The 19216-nt window shown below is 54.4% G+C and overlaps 1 protein-coding gene and 1 long non-coding RNA gene across 9 annotated transcripts in view; one reads left to right on the top strand and one right to left on the bottom strand.

Annotated features, from left to right (window-relative positions):
• Positions 1–12001, top strand: part of LOC119470441 — a 22860-nt gene extending 10859 nt beyond the window's left edge. Inside the window, exons 4-8 of one of the 7 annotated variants that reach the window (XR_005199350.1) lie at positions 2101–2222; positions 3367–3547; positions 3881–3968; positions 4324–4407; positions 5160–5396. This is a non-coding gene — a long non-coding RNA (uncharacterized LOC119470441). Of the gene's footprint in view, positions 1–2100; positions 2223–3366; positions 3548–3880; positions 3969–4323; positions 4766–5159; positions 5397–10586; positions 10728–11142 lie in introns of those variants that run through there. The other 6 variants (XR_005199349.1, XR_005199352.1, XR_005199351.1 and 3 more) reach the window with 6 other exon arrangements.
• The window catches only part of FAM178B (family with sequence similarity 178 member B), a 76037-nt gene that overhangs the window by 5651 nt on the left and 51170 nt on the right, over positions 1–19216 (bottom strand). For both annotated transcript variants that reach the window (XM_017523928.2, XM_037736945.1), the window contains exon 8: positions 11963–12088. In XM_017523928.2, coding sequence (XP_017379417.2) covers positions 11963–12088 — 126 coding nt within the window. The remainder of the gene's footprint in view (positions 1–11962; positions 12089–19216) is intronic.

Genomic DNA, 19216 nt, shown 5'->3' with positions numbered 1-19216 from the left:
AAAAAAAAAAAAAAAAAAAAAAAGAAGTTGAGGCCCCTCTTTGAGAGGGCAAGCTAATGCTGAGAGGTGGCAGGGATGCCGAAGAAAACAACCAAGGGTTATCAGAGCCATCAAATGCACCCTGGACTCTTTGCGAGGGAGAATGTGCGGGCCTGGGAGGGAGCCTGTCCCTCTCAGACCTTTCACTCCCAGTCCCTGGAGGCACAGCTCAGTGGCCTGCCCCACCCATGGGCTCATGGGGGCGTCTGCTTGTAAGGCAGAGGCTGCAGAACTTCCCCTCCTAGAAGGAGGGGTGTTGAGGGTCTGAGATCTAAGGAATGCCCTGGAGGAATACCAAGGAGGAAATCTATCAGTGGACCTCCACCAGGCAGTGGAGAGTTACTGGTTTCACAACTTGTTTCTTATGCTGATTCCCATAATTGAATCTGCAGGGGGCAGGGAGTGGGGGGAGGGGAATCCAAGGAAAACTATTCCTAGTGTTTGGGTGGTTAGTGAGTAGGAAATGGCAGTCCTAGAGAAAAGCCCTGTTAAACCACATTGTGTAAGCTGTTTTTTTCCAAAGGGAAAACACGAAACCTGCCACTGCCTGGAGGCTGGGTAGTCTTCCTTGCATTTGAGGGTGTTCCCTGTAGTTGGGTCTAAGTGAGGGGAAGCCCTTTAGGGAAGACACTGACCCAATTTAAGGAGATTGGTGGCTGTGCAGAGCCCCTCCCTTGGAGCATCTAGGGGGGCTGTGGCCGAAGCTGGGTTCCCAGTAGGGATTCTGAAAAGAAGCCTTCATTATTAGCATGGGAAGCGCCCACACTTCCACCTCCTCCCTGCATTTCCCCAGGACTCTTGGTTTCAGAGGTACGAAAAGGTAAGAGAGAGTTCGGTCCTGTCCAAACAGTGGGTAAGGAGTCCCCACCCTGCCACCAGACTCCTCTCTCTGTGAAGGCCAGAGGAACAAAACCTCAGTAGAAACTGGGGACTCTGTGGCTGGGAGCAGGGAGACCCTGAGTCTCCCCATCTAAACCACCAGCAGCTGGGAGAGCAGGGGCAGGCCCAGGAGGGGTGCAGGGGTAGGCAAGTGAGGGGGACCTTCCCTGCAAGACAAGGGCCCCTGTGAGAGCTGCACTTCCTGCTTCCTTTGCAGTGTGACCAATTCCTGAACTTAGCAAGTCTGCTCCTGTCCTGGCTGGCACCTCAGAGGCATGGCGTTTTGTCTTCCCTTCCAGGAGGCAGGAGAGGGAGGTTGGGCCAAGGCTGCACTTCCTGCCTTACCTGCTTCCTCTCCCTCTGGGAACACAAGGTGGCCCTTCCATATGCCAGAGGGAGGCCCTTCCAGGTCTCTTAGAACTGTTTGGTGTGGTGGGGACGTCTGTTTGCCTCAGGATTAGCCCTCCATGGGTGCTGGGAGGCTACACTCCTCCGGGCCTCAGGACCTTGTCTGAAGATGGGACCCTGGCCAGCTAGGGCAGCCTAGCTCCTCCTTCATGGCACATTAGTCAGGCTGGGAAGCCCTGATGGGAAAGGGGACCCCGGAAACCTCAGTCAACATCGTGGGGACAGGCCAAGTCTACAGGCATGCCCAGATCTGACGAGAAAGCCGGGCCTGTTCCTGCCACCGGTGCCAGCAAGGCCCACAGCTCCCATTTTCTGGGTCTTTCCCCAGCATCTGGTGGGCAGGCTCTTCTCGAAAGTTCCATGCAGGAATGCCTCACTCCTGGCTCTAGAGCCTTAAAAGCAGGTCATGCCCTCCCCACTGGGGAAGGAATGACAAGGCTGAGTGATGACAGAGAGCAGACAGGGACCGTCACCAGAAGAAGGGAGGTCAGTGTCTCCATGTTCTAGTGCAACTCGTTCTGACCCCAGGCACCTCCAGCTGACTCCCAAGTCAAGCAGGATCCATTAGCAGCGCTTTTGTCATAGACAAAAGGGAAAAGGGTGGACATTTCCCAGGAACTTCATCCTTTAGAAAATTCCCCTCTAGCCAATGCCAAGGGAGCGGGCTGTGGCCTGGGCTATTTACGCTGAAGGAGGGCAGGAAAGGGGGAGGGAGAGGCTCTCCCAGGAAGCCACTCATGCTGGCCAGAACATATAACCTTTCTCCCCCCTCAGGTCATGACCAAGAATCCAGCCTTACCCTGGGCAAGTCTTCAAACCAAGCCCTCTCCTGAAGGCTGCCAGATCAGGTGAGGCAGACAGACCTTGTCTCTGGCAGGAGGACCCTGCGGGAGCAGGTCCAGCCAGGCTCTGGGGCAGCTGCTGTGTGTGTGTTGTGGGGAGAACCGAGGCTGACCCAGGAACACCTGCTGGGAAGGACAAAGATGGACCCAAAGAGCACAGCTCTCCCAGCCAGGCTGCTGTGGCCCAGGAGAATCAACCCTAGGCATCCTTGCCTCTCACTCAGGAAGCTGGCTCTGATGTCTGCTGCTGCTGCTGGGATTCTGGCCTGGGGTACCAGGAATCAAGGCGGTCCCCATGTTTTCCCCTTTCGATGCTCATGGGCCCTGGGTGGTGGCCGCCTAGGAGTATGCATACAGCCCTAGGCAATCTCGAGAGCCTAGAGGTCCAGCCTAGCCCTGGAGAAGCATGCTGCCTTAGGTGTCATCATTGTCACACATGAGTCCTCTCAGGACTGAAGATGGACTCTAGAGCCAGTGGAGTCTGGGAGAGGCTGAAGCGGCACTGGTCTACCCGGGCCCTTTCAGACCCAAGGATGTGGCTGGGCCACAATCCTTTTTTCCCTTTTTTGGTTCAATTTAAACATATGTAGTACCACTTCACAGCATCCTGGTGCAGTAGGGCAGGCAGAGAGGGCCTGGGACCCCACCTTCAGCAGACACGGAAGCTGCGGTGTGGGGAGGTCCCCTGATGTGCATGACCCTGTGTCAAGGAAGGGCAGGTCTGGCCCAAGAGCAGATGTCCGGGCTCTGAGCCTTCAGCAGGACAAGCTCCCCAAGTGTGCATGGGTGGTGGTGGGGTCTCTAAAGAGGACTCACACTGTTGACATCCCCCTTGGGAGAAAGCAAGGCTCCACAGGATAGGGCGAGGCTGAGGCTGCTCCCCCAGGGTAGAGGAGGAATGCTCTTTGCAGCCTGGGTCCCTGGGGCATGGTCTAGGTATCCACACAGTTGAGCACAATTAGTCATGAGTAATGCTGAGGTAGGGCTACTCAGGCCCCAGGCCAAGAGCTGTGGTCTGGGGAGGGAGCTAGGGGGCAGGTGACTGGTATGTCATTAGGACACCAGGCAAGAGGGGATGCATTTTTCTAGGTACATGCCATCTGAGCCCATCCTGGAGTGTGGCATTGGCCACCAGGACAAGGCTGGCATGTCTTCTCTGCCCCATGAGCAGATCGCATAACCTCTTCCCCTTGCCCAGGCAGCTTCTGCTCCAAGGTCGCACCCCCTGACCTTGACTTTGGCAGGCACTAAAGAAGGAAGCGGAGGGCAGTTTCAAAAGTTCTGTTCCCAAAGTCAAGCTGACTTGAGAAGTGGCTCTGACCAGGACAGGTTGCAGTGAGGAAGAAATGAAGACATATGACTGACCACTAGGAAATGAGGTGGGTGACCTAAGACCTCTTCCCAACCCAGGGTCCTGGAAGACACAGGGCTAAGAGGCCAGAGAGCAGGCGTCACTTATGGGGCCTGCCAGACTCCTCACAGGGTCTGCCAGGAGAGACACCCAATTCTGTCAATGAAAGTTCCTGCTAGGGTATGGGGTGGGGGTGGGTGGGATCCTAAACATGGAGTAGGGATGAGGCCCATTTAGAGTGATGGGAGACGGGCTGGCAGCAGCTGGACAGGTAGGACTTCCAGCTCCACTGCAGTGAATGGCCATTGAATGGAAGTTTGCTTTTGAGCCCTGCTGGGCAGAGGTGGGTGTCTCTTTCCAGGCCGCAGAGGCCTTGGGGCCCAGCACATGCCCACACCCTCTACATCCTCAGACCTGGAGCCCTTGCCTGCACCTCTGACTTCCCAGAGGTGAGTTCAAAGATCTGAGACCCTTCACAGCAGGGCTCTGGTAAGTTCTACCCCTAGGTGGGGCCTCGGCCCTGAGCAACCCTGGCTTTGGCTTATAGAGAGGGAATATGGAGGCCATGGTGCACGGGGCTGGGGAGGGAAAGAGATGGAAGGCTGCAGATCTGCCATGGGGAGGTTATCTCAGAGCATCTCCCCATTCCTCTGTCTTTCTGGTGGCAGGAGCCAAAGCATTGGAGGCAAGTCCTTGCTGGAGGGCAGAGTGCTCCCACCCAGCCCACCTTCCTCTCTGGCTTCCTGCTGGTGGGGGTTGGGGAGATGAGAGGCAGGGATTGGCCAGATCTTCTTGCTCCTCCAGCTGGGACCAGAGACCTTGACCCCAGGGAGATCTGGACCAGAAAACCTAGCTCTGCCGACTGCCCAGAGAGGGCCAAGATTCTCTGTGCATATGTGTTAAGAGTACACGCCTGTACACGTGTGTGCTGGTGTATGTGTCAGTGTGCGTGTGAGCGTGTGGGGTGCAGGAGGGGGTCACTGATACCAGCCAGGGTGTTGTTTCCTCAATGGTTTCTCCATGGCTTCCCCCTCTTGTCTTTCGCTTTTTCACTTACTGAATTGTCTCCAGGGTGTTGGCACAGCTGGCCAGAGCTTTGGACTCCCCTCCTCATCCTTCCCAGGGACACCAGAGCACAAGGCCACTGCTCATGACTGAACCACAGGGATGCTGTGGACGTCCAGGGGTCCTGTCCTTTCCTTTCCCTTCCTTTTTAAGAGTGTCCCAGCCTCCTGTCCCCTACACTCAGGCCCTGACTCTAGCCCTGACTCGAGGGGTGGACACATGGCGCAGGCTGGCTATTCACTGTAAGCTAGCTTGGCAATGTGACGGGCTTGCAGATGGGCACCTGACCCAAGCCAAGCCAATGAGATACCACTCTGGTTATGATAGGAGGACAGAAGCTTTGTCTTGTCCAGGAAGGGTTAAAGGATGTTAGGTTAAGCTGATGAGTCACTTGCCTAGGGCTGCTGAGGGAAGGAGGGGACAGCCTGTCTGGGAATGCGCCAAGGGCCAGAGTCCCCAGGAGGAGGTTGGGACATTGAGGTTTCGTGATACTGTCTAGCCCTTGGTCCCTCTAAGCCTGATGAGCTATCCCAGGGCTTTCAAGGATTTATGTTTGTGTTTCCATCACTAAAAAGGCCTGGCAAAGACACGGAAGAGGAACAGAAAAGGTGGTGTGCAGAAAGCACTTGGGAAGGCCATGGTGGGCCTGGCAGCTGTTCCTGCAGAATGAGGAGAGCGTGTGATGGACCTCCCCCACTGTACCCGGCCCACCTCAGAACACAGCTGGGAGCCTTAAACACTGCAGCCTTGAAGTCCTAGGCTTGCACCATCCTCCCGATTAGCTAGGACTACAGGTGTGTGCCAAGTGTCCTGCTAACACCACACCTGGCTAATTAAAAAAAAAAAAAAAAATTTGCAGAGATAGGGTCTCCCTATGTTGTGCAGGTAGTCTGTGAACTGCTAGCTTCAGATAATCCTCCTGCCTCGGCCTCCAAAAGCATTGAAATTACAGGCATGAGCCACAGGGTGAGGCATTTCAGGGGGAGCCATGGAGGCTGTGGTTGAGGCGAAACTCTGGATTGACCCTAAAAGGTAGCTGTTCAGGTTTGTGAAGCAACGTGTAAACAAGCCACGGGTTGAGCCATGCCCGCAGCAATCCAAGGACAGGAGAGACAGGCTGGGCTCTGCAGGGAGGAGGGACAACAAGAGCAAAGACATGGCGTGAGAACAGAGTGTTTCTGGGAGACCATCACTGCTTGAATTCAGATGTCACGGTGTGATGTGCAGCAGTGAAGCTGTGCATCCGGCCAGCTGGCAGAGGCTCTAGATGGCAGGGTTTCATACGATGTGACAGGCACTAGGGTCTATTTTCCTGTCAGAATGAGAGGAAGACAATCCACAGGGTTGTCCAAGAATAGTTAAAGGATGAGACCCAGGTTGAGTGTTAGGTTAGAAGCTGATGAGTCACTTGCCTAGGGAGAGAGGCTGAGAAGGGTCTCCAGGAGGACTGGGCCTGGGTGGGGCAGGGAGCAGGCCCAGATACTGCCAAGGCCCTGAGCAAAAGCTGGCTGAAGAATGCAAGCCTTCCTCCGCAGCTTAACTCTGTCACTTCAAGCCTGCTCGTACACTTGCAAAGAAACCAGAATTTCGGGGACCCAAACAAAGCTGGCCTGAGCCTGGGCTCTGCCTGGCATTGGGATGCCCAGAGCACTGGCCTGTCCCCAGATCTGTAGAGGTCCCCCTCTCTTGGAGAGTCAGCTTCCCAGAGGCCACCTCTTTGAGGTTTATTTTTAAAGATGTTTGATGTTCTATACTTTGGAGGAAGTAAGACAGAACCACCAGGAGAGGAACTCACAAGTTTTGAATATCCATTTTCTGTTCCTCAAAACCAGTTAGTTCCCTCCCAACCCTCCTGACCGTGGCCTGACCAAGGTTCCCAGCCCAGTGGGGCAGGAGGGAAGAGACAGACAAGTGGGAAGGCAGAGAGCATGGGGGAATGGGGGCAGAGGCTCCACCTGCCTTTCAGGGGGACAGAGGGTAAGTGGCTGGTGCCCAAAGGAACACATGTCCCATTGCTGAAGTTCAGCATGCCAGTGAGAGAGGGCAGAGGCCAGCACACAGCTGCCAGAGGGCTGCAGCCCCCTCCCTGCCTGGTCTTGCAGTGAGAGCCAGGCCTTTCTCCATCACAACCTTCCATTACGGCAGCTCTTGGCAGGGTCACCCAGCACAGGGACAGACAACTGCAGTGACAGCAGCAGGAAAGAAGCAGTAAAACTTGTTTGCCAACTCTATCAACACACGTGGCACATCACAAGGATATACAGGAGATGTGCAGAGCACGCATTTACACACAAACACACAGCAGAGGCCACGCCCTCTGCAGAACATGGGCAGAGCTACTCAGAAGCATGAGTGCAGTGGAGTTGACACAGCTGGGCTAAGTTTACCCCAGAGCATCACCCAACCCCTGGAGCACACACCCACTCCCAGTAACTCCATTCTGTATGAATGCAATTCTCTAATAAGCCACACATCCCCAGGCCTCAGGAGCATGAGCTGGGGACCTTAAGTGGTGTGCCCCTCAAGGAAGCTGGCTGCAGCCACTTGCTCTCAGTCGGGGGCCTTGGTCTGGGTGGTGCCTCCCACAGGGACCATCACAGGTGCAGAACCAGCAGACTGTCCCTTAGTTGTCTATTGAGGACATCATCCAGTTGGGAGGAGGAGATGCCCAGGAGGCAGCTGGAGAAATGGGGACCAGGCTCCTGGTGCCTCAACTCTGCCCCAGCTCTGAGACCTTCCCCCTTTGTGGTCCTTAGTTTTCTTTCCATACAACAGGAAACACTTAACAATTTCACAGTCCCCAAATTTAACCAACCGGGGGAAAAACTTCCACCCTACCATAAAGATCCTGGTACTCTGTACCTCCCAAATCCCTAAGGGGGAAAATGGAATTAAAAACCTCATCAATAGAACATCAGTAGGTTGGACCTGTTGGCTCATGCCTGTAAACCCAGCACTTTGAGAGGCCGAGGCAGGTAGATAACCTGAGGTCAGGAGTTCAAGACTCTGTACTCTGTCTCAAAAACAACAAAAAACGGAGCATCAGTAGAACAAAAGAAAAGCAAGAAACAATTAGGACGTGTGGTAAGGAGTGTAGTATTAAATGGCAGGTTTGACACAGCCTAAATATCAGTAATCTCAATGGAAGTGAATGGGGGTCTGCTGAGGTGACTCACACCTGTAATCTCAGCACTTTGGGAGGCTGAGGTGGGAGGATTGCTTGAGCTCAGGAGTTTGAGACCAGTCTGGGCAACATGGCAAAACCCCATCTCCATAAAAAAAAGAAAAAATTGGCCTGGCATGGTGGCTCACACCTGTAATCCTAGTACTTTTGGAGGCCAAGGTGGGCAAATCACCAGAGGTCAGGAGTTTGAGACCAGCTTGGCCAACATGGTAAAACCCTGTCTCTACTAAAAATGCAAAAATTAGCCAGGCATTGTGGTGCATGCCTGCAATCTCAACTACTCAGAAGGCTGAGGCAGGAGAATTGCTTGAACCTGGGAGATGGAGGTTGCAGTGAGCTGAGATTGGGTCACTGCACTCCAGCCTGGGTGACAGAGTGAAACTCCATCTCAAAAAATAAATAAATAAATATCGGGAGGCTGAGGCAGGTAGATCACAAGGTCAAGAGATCGAGCCCATCCTGGCCAACATGGTGACATGCGCCTGTGGTCCCACCTGCTCAGGAAGCTGAGGCAGAGAATCGCTTGAACCCGTGAGGTGGAGGTTGCAGTGAGCTGAGATGCCACTGCACTCCAGCCTGGCGACAGAGCAAGACTCTGTCTCAAATAAATAAATAAATAAAAATTAGCCTGGTATGGTAGTGCATGCCTGTCCCAGCTACTTGGAAGGCTGAGGTGGGAGGATCTACTGAACCTGAGAAGGCAAGACTTCAGTGAGCCTTGATGGCGCCACTGCACTCCAGCCTGAGCGAAAGAATGAGACAGGCCCTGTCTCAAAAAACAGAAGTGAACAGGTCATGACCCTCCATGACCCTGAGTCCTGAAGCTGGACAGAACACACCAGATAATATCTGGCCAGATATGGTTTATACAAGTCAGCTACAGGGAAACAATCTGCTCCAGGAAGTCCCTGGTTCTGGGTTGGTGGGCTCAGGTGGTAGCTTGGAGAGACAGTGGCAAATTGAGTCACTGAGTCAAGTTATGCAACATTTTTCTGCCTGCACCCAGAAGGACAGTCTCCCTTGATTGCCTGGGAAGGCAATTGGGGCAAATCAGTATCCATGGGCCAAAGGGAAGCACTTGGAAGCCAGCTCTAAGTATTATACTCTCCTGTCTTAACTCTCCTACAGGAAAACACCCTCTCCCACCTCTGTCAGCCAAATAGGGTCTCTGCCTCTCGATGGGCTGTACCAGACCTCCAAGCATCACACCAACCCAGATGTTTATTCTTCTCCAGGAATAAAGTCCAGTTCAAACCAGGCATGCACAGGGCCATCGATAACGAAAGGGGCTCAGCTTTGTTTTCTTTATCCAGAAGCTCTTCAAAATGCTAAAAATATTCTCATCAGCTCACTAAGCAGGATAGTCCACAGAAGCTCTTATATTCCATATAAGCTCTGCCTGCTCATCTAGGACTCTGTGGTCAAAGCTAGGACACATGGGCAGTGCAGGAACCTGTGTTGCCCCTGACTCTCTCCAGTTCCTGACCCCCATGCACAGCTGCAGCAGGAGCGCATAGCTTCCTTTGCTGAAGTGCTTGGTGCTTTCCCAGGCAGGACCTCACTAGCTTCTCATTACAAATGATATGCTGGGATTGGTTCTGCCGCACGCAGGTAACACTTTAGTCCAGGATCTCCTGCAGGAGAAGGGCAGGCTGGCTATGAGCTCTTGTGGCCTTAATGATACAAAGACCTTAAGAGACAAAGGGGCCACCATTAGAGGCTAGTCAGATGGCGTGCAGGAGGTGGGAGGTTTCTAGAATGGGTGCAGGAGAGCAGGAGCCAGAACAGGGCGGAGGAAGGGAGTTTAGAGAAGGACGCAGGAATTAAAACTGGATTCATTCATTTGTTCATCTACTGCCAAATGTGGGACGCAATGCTGAGAGACACTGGCTGTGCCCACAGTCTAGCTGGACAGGGGGCAAGCAAAGGGACAACTTTATTTGCCATGGGATCAATGAGGAGAGAAAGTTGTGCCCTGGACGCCAAGAGCAGCTCTTCCAGCCTCATCCCAGAGGGAGAGGCTGGGCCAAGGCCTGAGGCAGGGAGAGGAGGTGGGGAAGGAGCGAGGCAGAAGTATTTATTTGCAGGACTGGAGGAGGGCTGTGACCCAGTGGCACAGGGCAGGAAATCTCCCAGACAGGAGTGAGAGGGCCCGGGGGATGGGCAGGCATCAAAGGACAGAGGCTCAGCTCAGCAGCCCCAAGGCTGGAAAAGTAGCCATTTCCTCCAGGCTGGGGCACCTCAGTTCAACCTTACTGTAGCCTCAGTTTCCCCATTGCACAGAAGGGAAACAAAAAGGCAAAGACTTTGAGTTCTGGGGATGAAAGGCTCAGCCATGGCCCAGACCACCACTCCTTATAAAATAGGGTGGATGCTGCTGCCGCCCCTGGTTTTGGCTGGTGAGTGGCCCATCTTACCTCTTTGAAGATAAAACATGCTCAGGCCTAATGAGGAGTCAGTCGGCTGGGGTGGGAGTGGAGCCCAGTCACCTGCCCCAGCTGGCCCCTCCCAGTTAGAACAGCGCCCAGCCCAGGGGCCTGTTTCATACTGCTCTGCCCATGCACCCTCCTCTGCCCAGGGCTCCCTCACTCGGAGACAGAGGTGAAGGGGAGTGCAGCAGAATCTAAGGTGTTCTTGTGCTGCAGCAAAGGCCTTCTGAGAGCTGCCTGGGCCTCGCCTGCCCCTCCACTGCCCTGGACCAGAGCACCCTACCCTTTTGGGGCTCTGCCTAGCTGCACAGTGCTTCCATGTTTTCAGGCCAAACAGGTCATTTCCAATATGGCGGCCGACCAGGGGGATCCTTTCAAACCTTCTTTAGGTGTGTAAGAACGGTCCTCAAAAGAAAGGGCACCCTCAGCCTGCTCACTGCCCCTCTTCCCCAGCTGCTGAAAGGACGTCTTCTGCCGCCTGGACAGCCTCTGAACTGCAGTGAGCCTGGCAGGAACCACGTCTCTGCTAGGTAAGGCCTGGGACTGGCCCCCAAAGTACCTGCAGGCCACGCTCTCCACTCATCCGGACGTGAGCCTCTTTCCTCTCTTGCCACTCGCCTTCTTCTTCCTTCCCCAGTACCCAGGCCTCCTGAGTCCTGCTCAGACAGACCACCCCAGGGCTGACCCCCACCTCCTTTCTAGAAGCCCCATAACCAGCCTATAAGCAGCTTCAGTTTCTGGGGAAATACTTGGCACAGGAGAAGGGGCATGCAGACAGCTCACGCTCTCCTGGGAGGCAGCAGCCTCATAAACGCACTAATATTAGGCACAACTGAAAGACAACCTTCCCCACATGTTCCAGGAGAGGAGCGTGCACCTGGGGATTAGCATATCTCCTTAATGGTTCATTTGTGTTCATTAAGTAATTAATTATCTGATTTGCAGAGTGAAGCCCAAAGGTTGGAATTCTGTATCATCAACATCCAGCCTCCGAGTGAGTTTTTGGAATTACCACCTTCCCCAATTAAGATGATCCCTATCTCCATTCTTTATCCCAGAGTCCCCAGGGGCAGGAGAGTGCACCAGGATTTAAGCCCTGCTCCTCAGGAAGCTGGGCCTGGGACGCCCACTCTGAAGCCCTCACAGCCACCATCATCCCTGCTCTGATGTTCACCCAGGGACTCACAGCCCTCACTGTTACAAACTCCACAACCTGCAGGCCCTGGGGCACCCTGTTGCTCCTGACTCCCACCAAAGCTTGGCTTTCAGGAAAGCTGGGCAATGTCTGGAAAGTCAATTAGGAAGAACTGGGGACAGGCCAAGGACTCAGCCTCATTGACAACCATAGTGAAAACGAACAGGGAGGCTGAACCAGCTCTGCCTGCAGAAGGGGTGTCCTGCATGTCTAGACAGCCTTGCACTTATCCTGATGTGCTCCCATCCCCCTGCCAGCATTCAGCTCCTGCGTCCTCCCTCAACTGTGCTGTAAGACTAATAGACAACCCCAGATTGACAGAAGGCACATGAGCATGGACAGGCGGACATCGGCCCCCGTACAAGGTGTCCTCTGCCCCTGTGGCACGGATAACAGCACAAATTACAGGAGAGATGCTGAGCACCTACGCCCAACACAGGAAGGCAGCCTGTTGGCCTCTCCTTGGCATGGCTCTGGGGTTCTGGAAGGACCCACAGGCCATGTAATGTGGACAGCCCTACCTTTCCTTGCTACCTGTGGTGGTGGTGCAGGCAGGTGCCGGGTGCTCACCTTGTGGTCTAGCTCGGCACTGGCCTTTGGCTGTTGCTCCTGGCAGGGTGGCAAGGGCACAGAGCCCAGGTACTGCCTGAGAGATGATGGCCTCATGAGGCCCAGGAGCCGGCTGAGCAAGGACAGCTGGGGAGGAGAAGGGAGGGTGTCACTCACACAGGGTGGAGGCTGAGAGCCGAGGTGCTCCCAGGACTTGGCCTGGACATCTCAGCTGTGGCAGTGGGTCAGAGAACTGGGTTCCAAGACCTGGACCCCCCTCTCCCTTACAAACTGTGACCTCTCGGATCCTGAGTGTTCTCATCTGTAAAATGGACCCCACATACTTCCCAGGAGAGGAGGGACACCCACATATACCCAGCCCCCCACCCACGACCCCCACACACCCACTCACCCACATACACAGAGACCCACATACCCATTCATCCCCCACAGACCCCACACCTACCCACTCACACACCCACTTATCCTCCCCACACCCAGACGTAAACAGCCCTCCTACCCACCCACCTCCAGCCACTCATACCCCCACAGACCCACACCCCCTCCCACTCACCCTGAGAGCCGCTCCGCATCTGTGGGCCCACCCTCCCCCGCATCCCTGTCTTTTGGTTTAACTGTTTGCTGTGGAGGTTTGCAACACCATGAAGAAGAGAGACCACAGACTAAGTCCCCAACCGTCCCTCACTGTGAGCGATGATCATGACCATCTTCGTTCCACCTAGCCCGTGTCTTTAGCCCCTGCCTTCCACTCCCCTTCCTGCTCTTCTCCTTCCAGAGAATTTTAAAGCTAATACAAACATTGTATCGTTTTACCCATAAAGAACTTCTACAGAAAAGATAAAGATTTCCCCCTAATCTAATCATAATACCATTATTTCCTAACAAAATCATCGCGACTTCCTTATCATCATCCAACACCTGTGTTCAGTTTTCTGTCTCTAAAATGTCCTCGAACAGTTGGTCTGTTTGAAAGGAGATTTGCCAGAGGCCTACACAGTGCATTTGGTTGACTACGTCACCTACTCTATTAGCTGCCCCACCCCCAATTTAGTTTTTGAATACACTGCCCAACCTCTCTGAACAAATAGGCTCTGAAACCCTCTGGAGGGAATGTGACCTGTGTAAGTTCAGGTGTCTACAGTTAGCCACTCCTTCTGGCCCAGGCCATGCATCCAATTTGGGCAGCCTGGGCCCAGCCCCAGCAAGGACCGCCCAGCTGCCCTGAAGCTGACTCTTAGCTGGGGCAGAGGCGGGCAGGCTCCCAGCCCTTGGCCTCTGTGAGGCCACAGCAGCCGTTGGGGCAGAGGGGAGGAAGCAGGAGCAGAGCCAGGGTAGTTCACAGAGACGTCATCTCTTTAGATGGCACAGAAGCAGGGTGGCCACGGGCTAGGAGCTTGAGCCCTGCAGCCCAGCCACCCACTTGAGCCTAGCCTGGCTGGCACACCTGGCTTCCTCCGGTGACTCACCCACCAACACCTGCTCAGCACCTCAGCTGGTTATGGGACAGCCCACAAGAGCAGCTGGGCTGGGGGCTATGAGTGGCAGCCAGGGCTTCTCAGCCTAGTGTCTGATCCCTTTTGGAGGGGAGAGGAAGGTTCTGGGTGAAGAGAGGCACCATCTGGGGTTTCTCCCAAACCATAGCTGTGCCGCCTTGCTGAGGCTTCCCAAGTCAGGATAGTTTCCAAACAGCCCTGCCCGCTCAGGGCTCACAGCTGTGCAAGCACAGGGCCAGGCTCTGCGTGCCAGGCTCTGCAGCCCACGCCCCCAGCATGGACCACAGGCAGGCCTTGCTGGCCCAGATCCCCCCTGCTACGGAGGCCTGGGTGGGACTGCGCAGGGGCACACAGGACAGCACTCTTTCGGCACTTGCTCTTGTGTTTTTCCTCTCACTCTTGAAAACAGCTTGACTGTACTCAGCGCAGCAAGCTGCTGCCCCTGCGATCTGCCTGAGCCATTGTGCCTTCTGATTGTTGATTCCCTTTTGCTTCCATCTCTGGACGCTCTAGCCAGCCTCTCTCCCACACGAAACCCCTCTCCAGTATAAGGGCTTATTTGGGCCTCATGGGAATCAGTGGGGATGGGCCAGGCCAGAACCCTCCCTACCCCCACTCCACTGCTGGCAGCTGGCTCTGCAAACACTCAGCCACTTAGGGCGGACACCTAGGGTGAGAAGCAATGATCCTTCAGGAAGACAGGCCTCCACCAGCCTTCTCAGAGATGGCAAAGAGGTGGTGAAGGCTGATTTCCAGAGAAGCAACTGGCCTCACAGTATGTTGCTCCTGGGTGCAAATCCTGGCTTCCTCCTCACCTAGGAGAGGAAGCCAAGATCTTAAGTGTCTGCAAAGACTCAAGTGGTCCCAATGACCTGCCTGCTGTTCTCTGGAGCTGGTGCCCTGCCCAGGCCTTCTGACCACACATGGCACCTTCCTCTTTCCTCCTTCCAGCCGTTGCTCCAGGCCCACCTTCTCAGTGAGGCCCACTTGCCCAAGCTCCCATCTGCCTGTCTCCCCCTACCCTGTCTCTGTTTATCTATCCAGAGTCTTGCTCTGTCACCCAGGCTGGAGTGCAGTGGCACGATCTTGGATCTCTGTAACCTCCACCTCCCGGGCTCAAGCAATTTTCCTGCCTCAGCCTCCTGAATAGCTGAGATTACAGGTGCCCACCACCATATCCGGCTAATTTTTGTATTTTTAGTAGAGACAGGATTTCACCATGTTGGCCAGGCTGGTCTCGAACCTCTGACCTCAAGTGATCCACCCACCCTGGCCTCCCAAAGCACTAGGATTACAGGAGTGAGCCACAGCACCTGGCCTCTTTGCAATTTACTTGCTTATTATTTATCATCTATTCCCCCTCCCTTTCTAGAATGTAAGCTCTCTGAGGGCAGTTTTTTTTCACTGCAAAGTCTCCAGAACCTAGCACCATGCCTGGCACATGGTACATGTCTAACAAGTATTTGTCAAATGAATGAATGATTGAATGAATAAATGAATAGTCAAGACTGCAGCTAATGTTTTCTGAGTAGATGCAAACCTTTATCCTCCATGACTTAAGTCACTTGAAGCCCATGTTTTCCAAACCCCAAACTGCAAGACATAGTTTGACCAGAGGTTTACTGTGTTGCAAGAGATGCCCCAGGATAAGAAACAAATTCCTGATTTCCTCCCCAAACCTGCTCCACCTGCATCTTGCCTACAGTAGGCAAAGGGCGTCTCCATCCTGCCAGCTACACAGACCTGGAGTCCTTGTCTCTGTTCTCTTGCATCGCACATCCCACTGTCTGTACTTGGGAAATGCACCTACACTCCGACCACTTCTCACCGCCCACACTGCTATTTCCCCAGGCCAAACCACTGCCATCTCTTGCCAGGATTATTGCAATCACCTCCTTCCTCTCCGTTCCCAATAGTCTTTTCTCAACACAGCAGCCAGAGTAATGTTTAAAAGTTTTATAAACCAGATTTTGTTTCTTCTCTGCCCAAAACCTTCCAGGGGCTCCCCGCTTCTGCACAAAAGTCAAAACCCTCAGGCTTGGGCGGTGGCTCACGCCTGTAATCTCAGCACTTTGGGAGGCCCGGGTGGGTGGATCACCTGAGGCCAGGAGTTGGAGATCAGCCTGGCCAATATGGTGAAACCTCAGCTCTACTAAAAACACAAAAATTAGCCAGACATGGTGGTACACGCCTGTAATCCCAGCCTCTTGGGAGGCTGAGGCAGAAGAATCACTGGAACCTGGGAGGTGGAAGTTGCAGTGAGTTGAGATTGCAACACTGCACTCCAGCCTGGCGACAGAGTGAGACTCTGTCTGGGGTGGTGGGGAGAGTCAAAACACTTACCACGGCCTTGAGGCTCTGGCTAACTGAGCCTGCACTTTCCTGTGTGACCTCAACACTGTAAGTCCTGTCCTTTAAGTTCAGTTCTCCAGCATCTGCTTCTGCTCCTGCTCCCTGGGCCCTTAGCTACAGCCTGGGGGAGATACAGAGCCCAGACACTTGGGCATGAGGGACTCCTGCCCAGCAGTGCCCTGCAAATTGCTTTGCTGAGATCCACCCCTAGGTCCTCTGCTCCTACACTAGTCAGTTGTCAACCCCTGCACCCCCTTTTACAATGAATTGATTGGCAGGCTTTATCCAGCACTTCTACACGGATGAGGGAAGGGAGGAATGGTTCTTGTCCTCCTGTGTGTGAAGTGGGACTAAAGCCCAAAGACCAAGCAGGGCACTTCCCCATGAAGTGGCAGGTGTGGTCCAGGATGTCCAGAGCCGAGGAGAGAGCTGGACAGGCTATGGCAGTGCCCTGCAGTGGTCAACGGCAGGACTTTAATCTTAGCTCTAGGCCAGGTACGTTGGCTCATCCCTATAATCTCAGCACTTTGGGAGGCTAAGGTGGATCACTGGAGCCCAGGAGTTTGCGACCAGCCTGGTCAACATGGTGAAACCCCACTCTACAAAAAATACAAAAATTAGCCAGGTGTGGTGGTACACACCCATAGTCCCAGCTACTCGGGAGGCTGAGGTGGGAGGATCACCTGAACCAAGGGGGTTGAGGCTGCACCACTGCACTCCAAGCCTGGGAAAGTGAGACCCTGCCTCAAAAATAAAATAATCCCAGCTGTATCAGTTCCCCGTTGAGTGACCCTGGAAAGTTTCCCTGTCTGTAAAATATGAATGACAGTAAGTCTGAGGACCTAGGGCTGCTAGGAGGGGCGAGTGCTGAGGACAGCAGCTGGGACACAGCTGTGCTGTGCACATGGGAGCTGCCACTATTGCGGGCTGGGGGTGACAGGTGGAAAGGAAGAAGAGGACCAGACACAGCCAGGGCTATGTGCAGAGAGCAGGTGGGGCCTGCGATGAGGGCTGAGGAGAACATGCAGCATGGGCAAGCCCTGTGGAGGAAACATTGGGAAAGGGGCATGTGGGCTGAGTGGGCGGCTGTGGGGACGACATGGCCCTTTGAAGGAGTGTTTCAGGAACGTCTGACAGGCCAGACTGGAAAGGGGAGTGCCTGGCAGCCTGGGGACCTGGGAGGAGGTTGCAAGCAGCCTTGGGCTTGCAGTGGAGATGGGGAAGGAGCTCCAGGAAGGCCATGGGCAGGCCCCTGCAGGTCCTTCCTATCCCTCCAGTCGCCATCAATCTCTCACTCCCTTTCTCTTTTTTGCAGTACAAGCACTGACTCAGCCTCCAAGACCTGGCTCAGGGCATCTTCGCCAGCAGCCGCCGCACTGTGCTTGGGCAGTTAGTCACTGTGGCCGTGGCTGACTTGCTCACCCCTCTCTTCTGAGGTCATCTGGTGCTGTCTCCCCAGTGCCAGTGCCTGGCACAGAGCCTGGCACTCGGGCTGCTCAGCTAGTGTCTAACAAAAATACAGGCGCATGGTGGGCACATGGCAGCTGGGCAGGTGGGCTGGACCTGGCTTGGCCCTAACAGGCTGCAAGACCCTAGTCCCTGGGGAGCCTGGGAGACCTGCCGGGCCAGGATCTCCCAAGGGGGTGCAGCGGCCACCCCGTGTACTTTAAAAAAACAAAAACAAAAACAGGGTCTTGCTCTGTCACCCAGGCTGCAGTGTAGTGGAGCCACCATGGCTCACTGCAGCCTTGACCTCCAGAGCTCAAGCCATCTTCTGACCTCAGCATCCTCACCCTGAGTAGCCAGAACTAGAGGCACATGCAACCATGTCGAGCTAATTACTTTATTTATAAAGAACTCCTGGGCTCAAGTGATCTTCCCACCTCAGCCTCTCAAAGTGCTGAAATTACAGGCGTGAGCCACTGGCCCCCATGCCCCCATCCCTCACCTTTTTAAGAGAAGGTGTCTTGCTCTGTTGCTCATGCTGCAGTGCAGTAGTGTGATGATAGCTCACTGTAGCCTCTAACTCTCAGGCCCAACAACCCAGCCCTTCTGCCATGGAACTTCCCTTCTGCCACTCTGACCTCCATCAGAAAGGCAGCCCCACCAACCTCTCCTCACTCTCTGCACAGCTGCTGGCCAAGAAAAACAAAATGAAGCAAAATGCCAAGCCTTGAACTAGCCCTGACCCACTCTCCAGCCACCTGCGTTGTACCCCCTCTGGCCTCCACTCTGCACTGGGCCTGTCTGTCAGCCTGCGTCCCAGAGCCCTCCCAAGTGCCCCATTTTGTGCTCCCCCTGCCTCTAACTGCTGGCTGTTCCCAGCAACACCGCTGGGTCCCTCTGTTCTTCCTTCCTCAGAGACCATCTGTGAAGTGACCTTAGTACCGGTCACCTCCTCGCTGCCCCTCCCAAGGTCTCAGCCTGTGGCACTTTCTTCCCACGCAGCCCAATGACCCACCTGGGTGCCTGTCCCTTCCACAAACATGCACTGCCTTTCCAGGGTGTGCCAGGCACTGCCAGGTGCCAAGGGGCAGTGGAGGGCAGAAACCATGTGTTCCCTGTTCCCTGTTCTTCAGGGGCTTATGTTCTGCTTGGGAGTAGGGGTTGGAAAACACAGATGCTGAGGAAACAAATAGGAAAAGATCAGGGGGTGGCCACCAGGAGCAACTTTAGGACAGGATGACAGCCAGTGCTGGCGCACTATAGGTCAGGTGGTTAGGAAGGCTCCCTTGCAGAGGTAACATTTCTGCAGGAGTGGAAATGATAAGAAGTTCCAGCTCTACTAAGGTCTGGGCGAAGCATTCAAGGCAAAGTTGGCATCCAGGGCAAAAGCCAGGATGAAGCTGCTCAACCCCACGTCTCTGAGCTCCCTCCTTGCAGTCACAGCATCTGGGACTCAGCCAGATGGTCCACCTCAAACTGGGATATGCTGGAACATTAGCTCAGCCCTCTAGGCAAGAGGTTATGCTGCCTCAGTGGATAGAGATCCACCCTCTAGCCAGAGCACTCCTAGCGTTGCTGAGCCAGAAGGGTCAGTTGTACCCAGCAGCTCTTCTCCCAGGATTCCAGGAAGATTGCTAGGGAGGTGCGGGTGTGCTTAACCTCCCTGCCATCCATCCTTGGGCTGCCAGTGACCCCTTCATCACCCCCTGAAGTGATCATCTCTGAGCTGCCAAGAGGCTGCAGTCAGAGCTTTTTGGAGAGAAGAGGAAGGGGACAGGAAGGCAGAACTCTTAATGCCCTTGCTGCCCCAATGATACCTAACCCTGGGGACTGAAGGGACACCAGAGGGAGTAGTTTTAATTTAATAGTATTTGTTTTCATCTTTACAAATAGTATTTGTTTTTACACTTTACTATAAAAAATAAAGCAGGCCGGGAGCAGTGGCTCACGCCTGTAATCCCAG

The sequence above is a fragment of the Cebus imitator genome, unplaced genomic scaffold (assembly GCF_001604975.1).
Source record: "Cebus imitator isolate Cc_AM_T3 unplaced genomic scaffold, Cebus_imitator-1.0 Scaffold31, whole genome shotgun sequence".
Taxonomy (NCBI): Eukaryota; Metazoa; Chordata; class Mammalia; order Primates; family Cebidae; genus Cebus; species Cebus imitator.
Note: the sequence above shows the minus strand (reverse complement) of the source record. Positions and strands in the feature narration are given on the sequence as shown.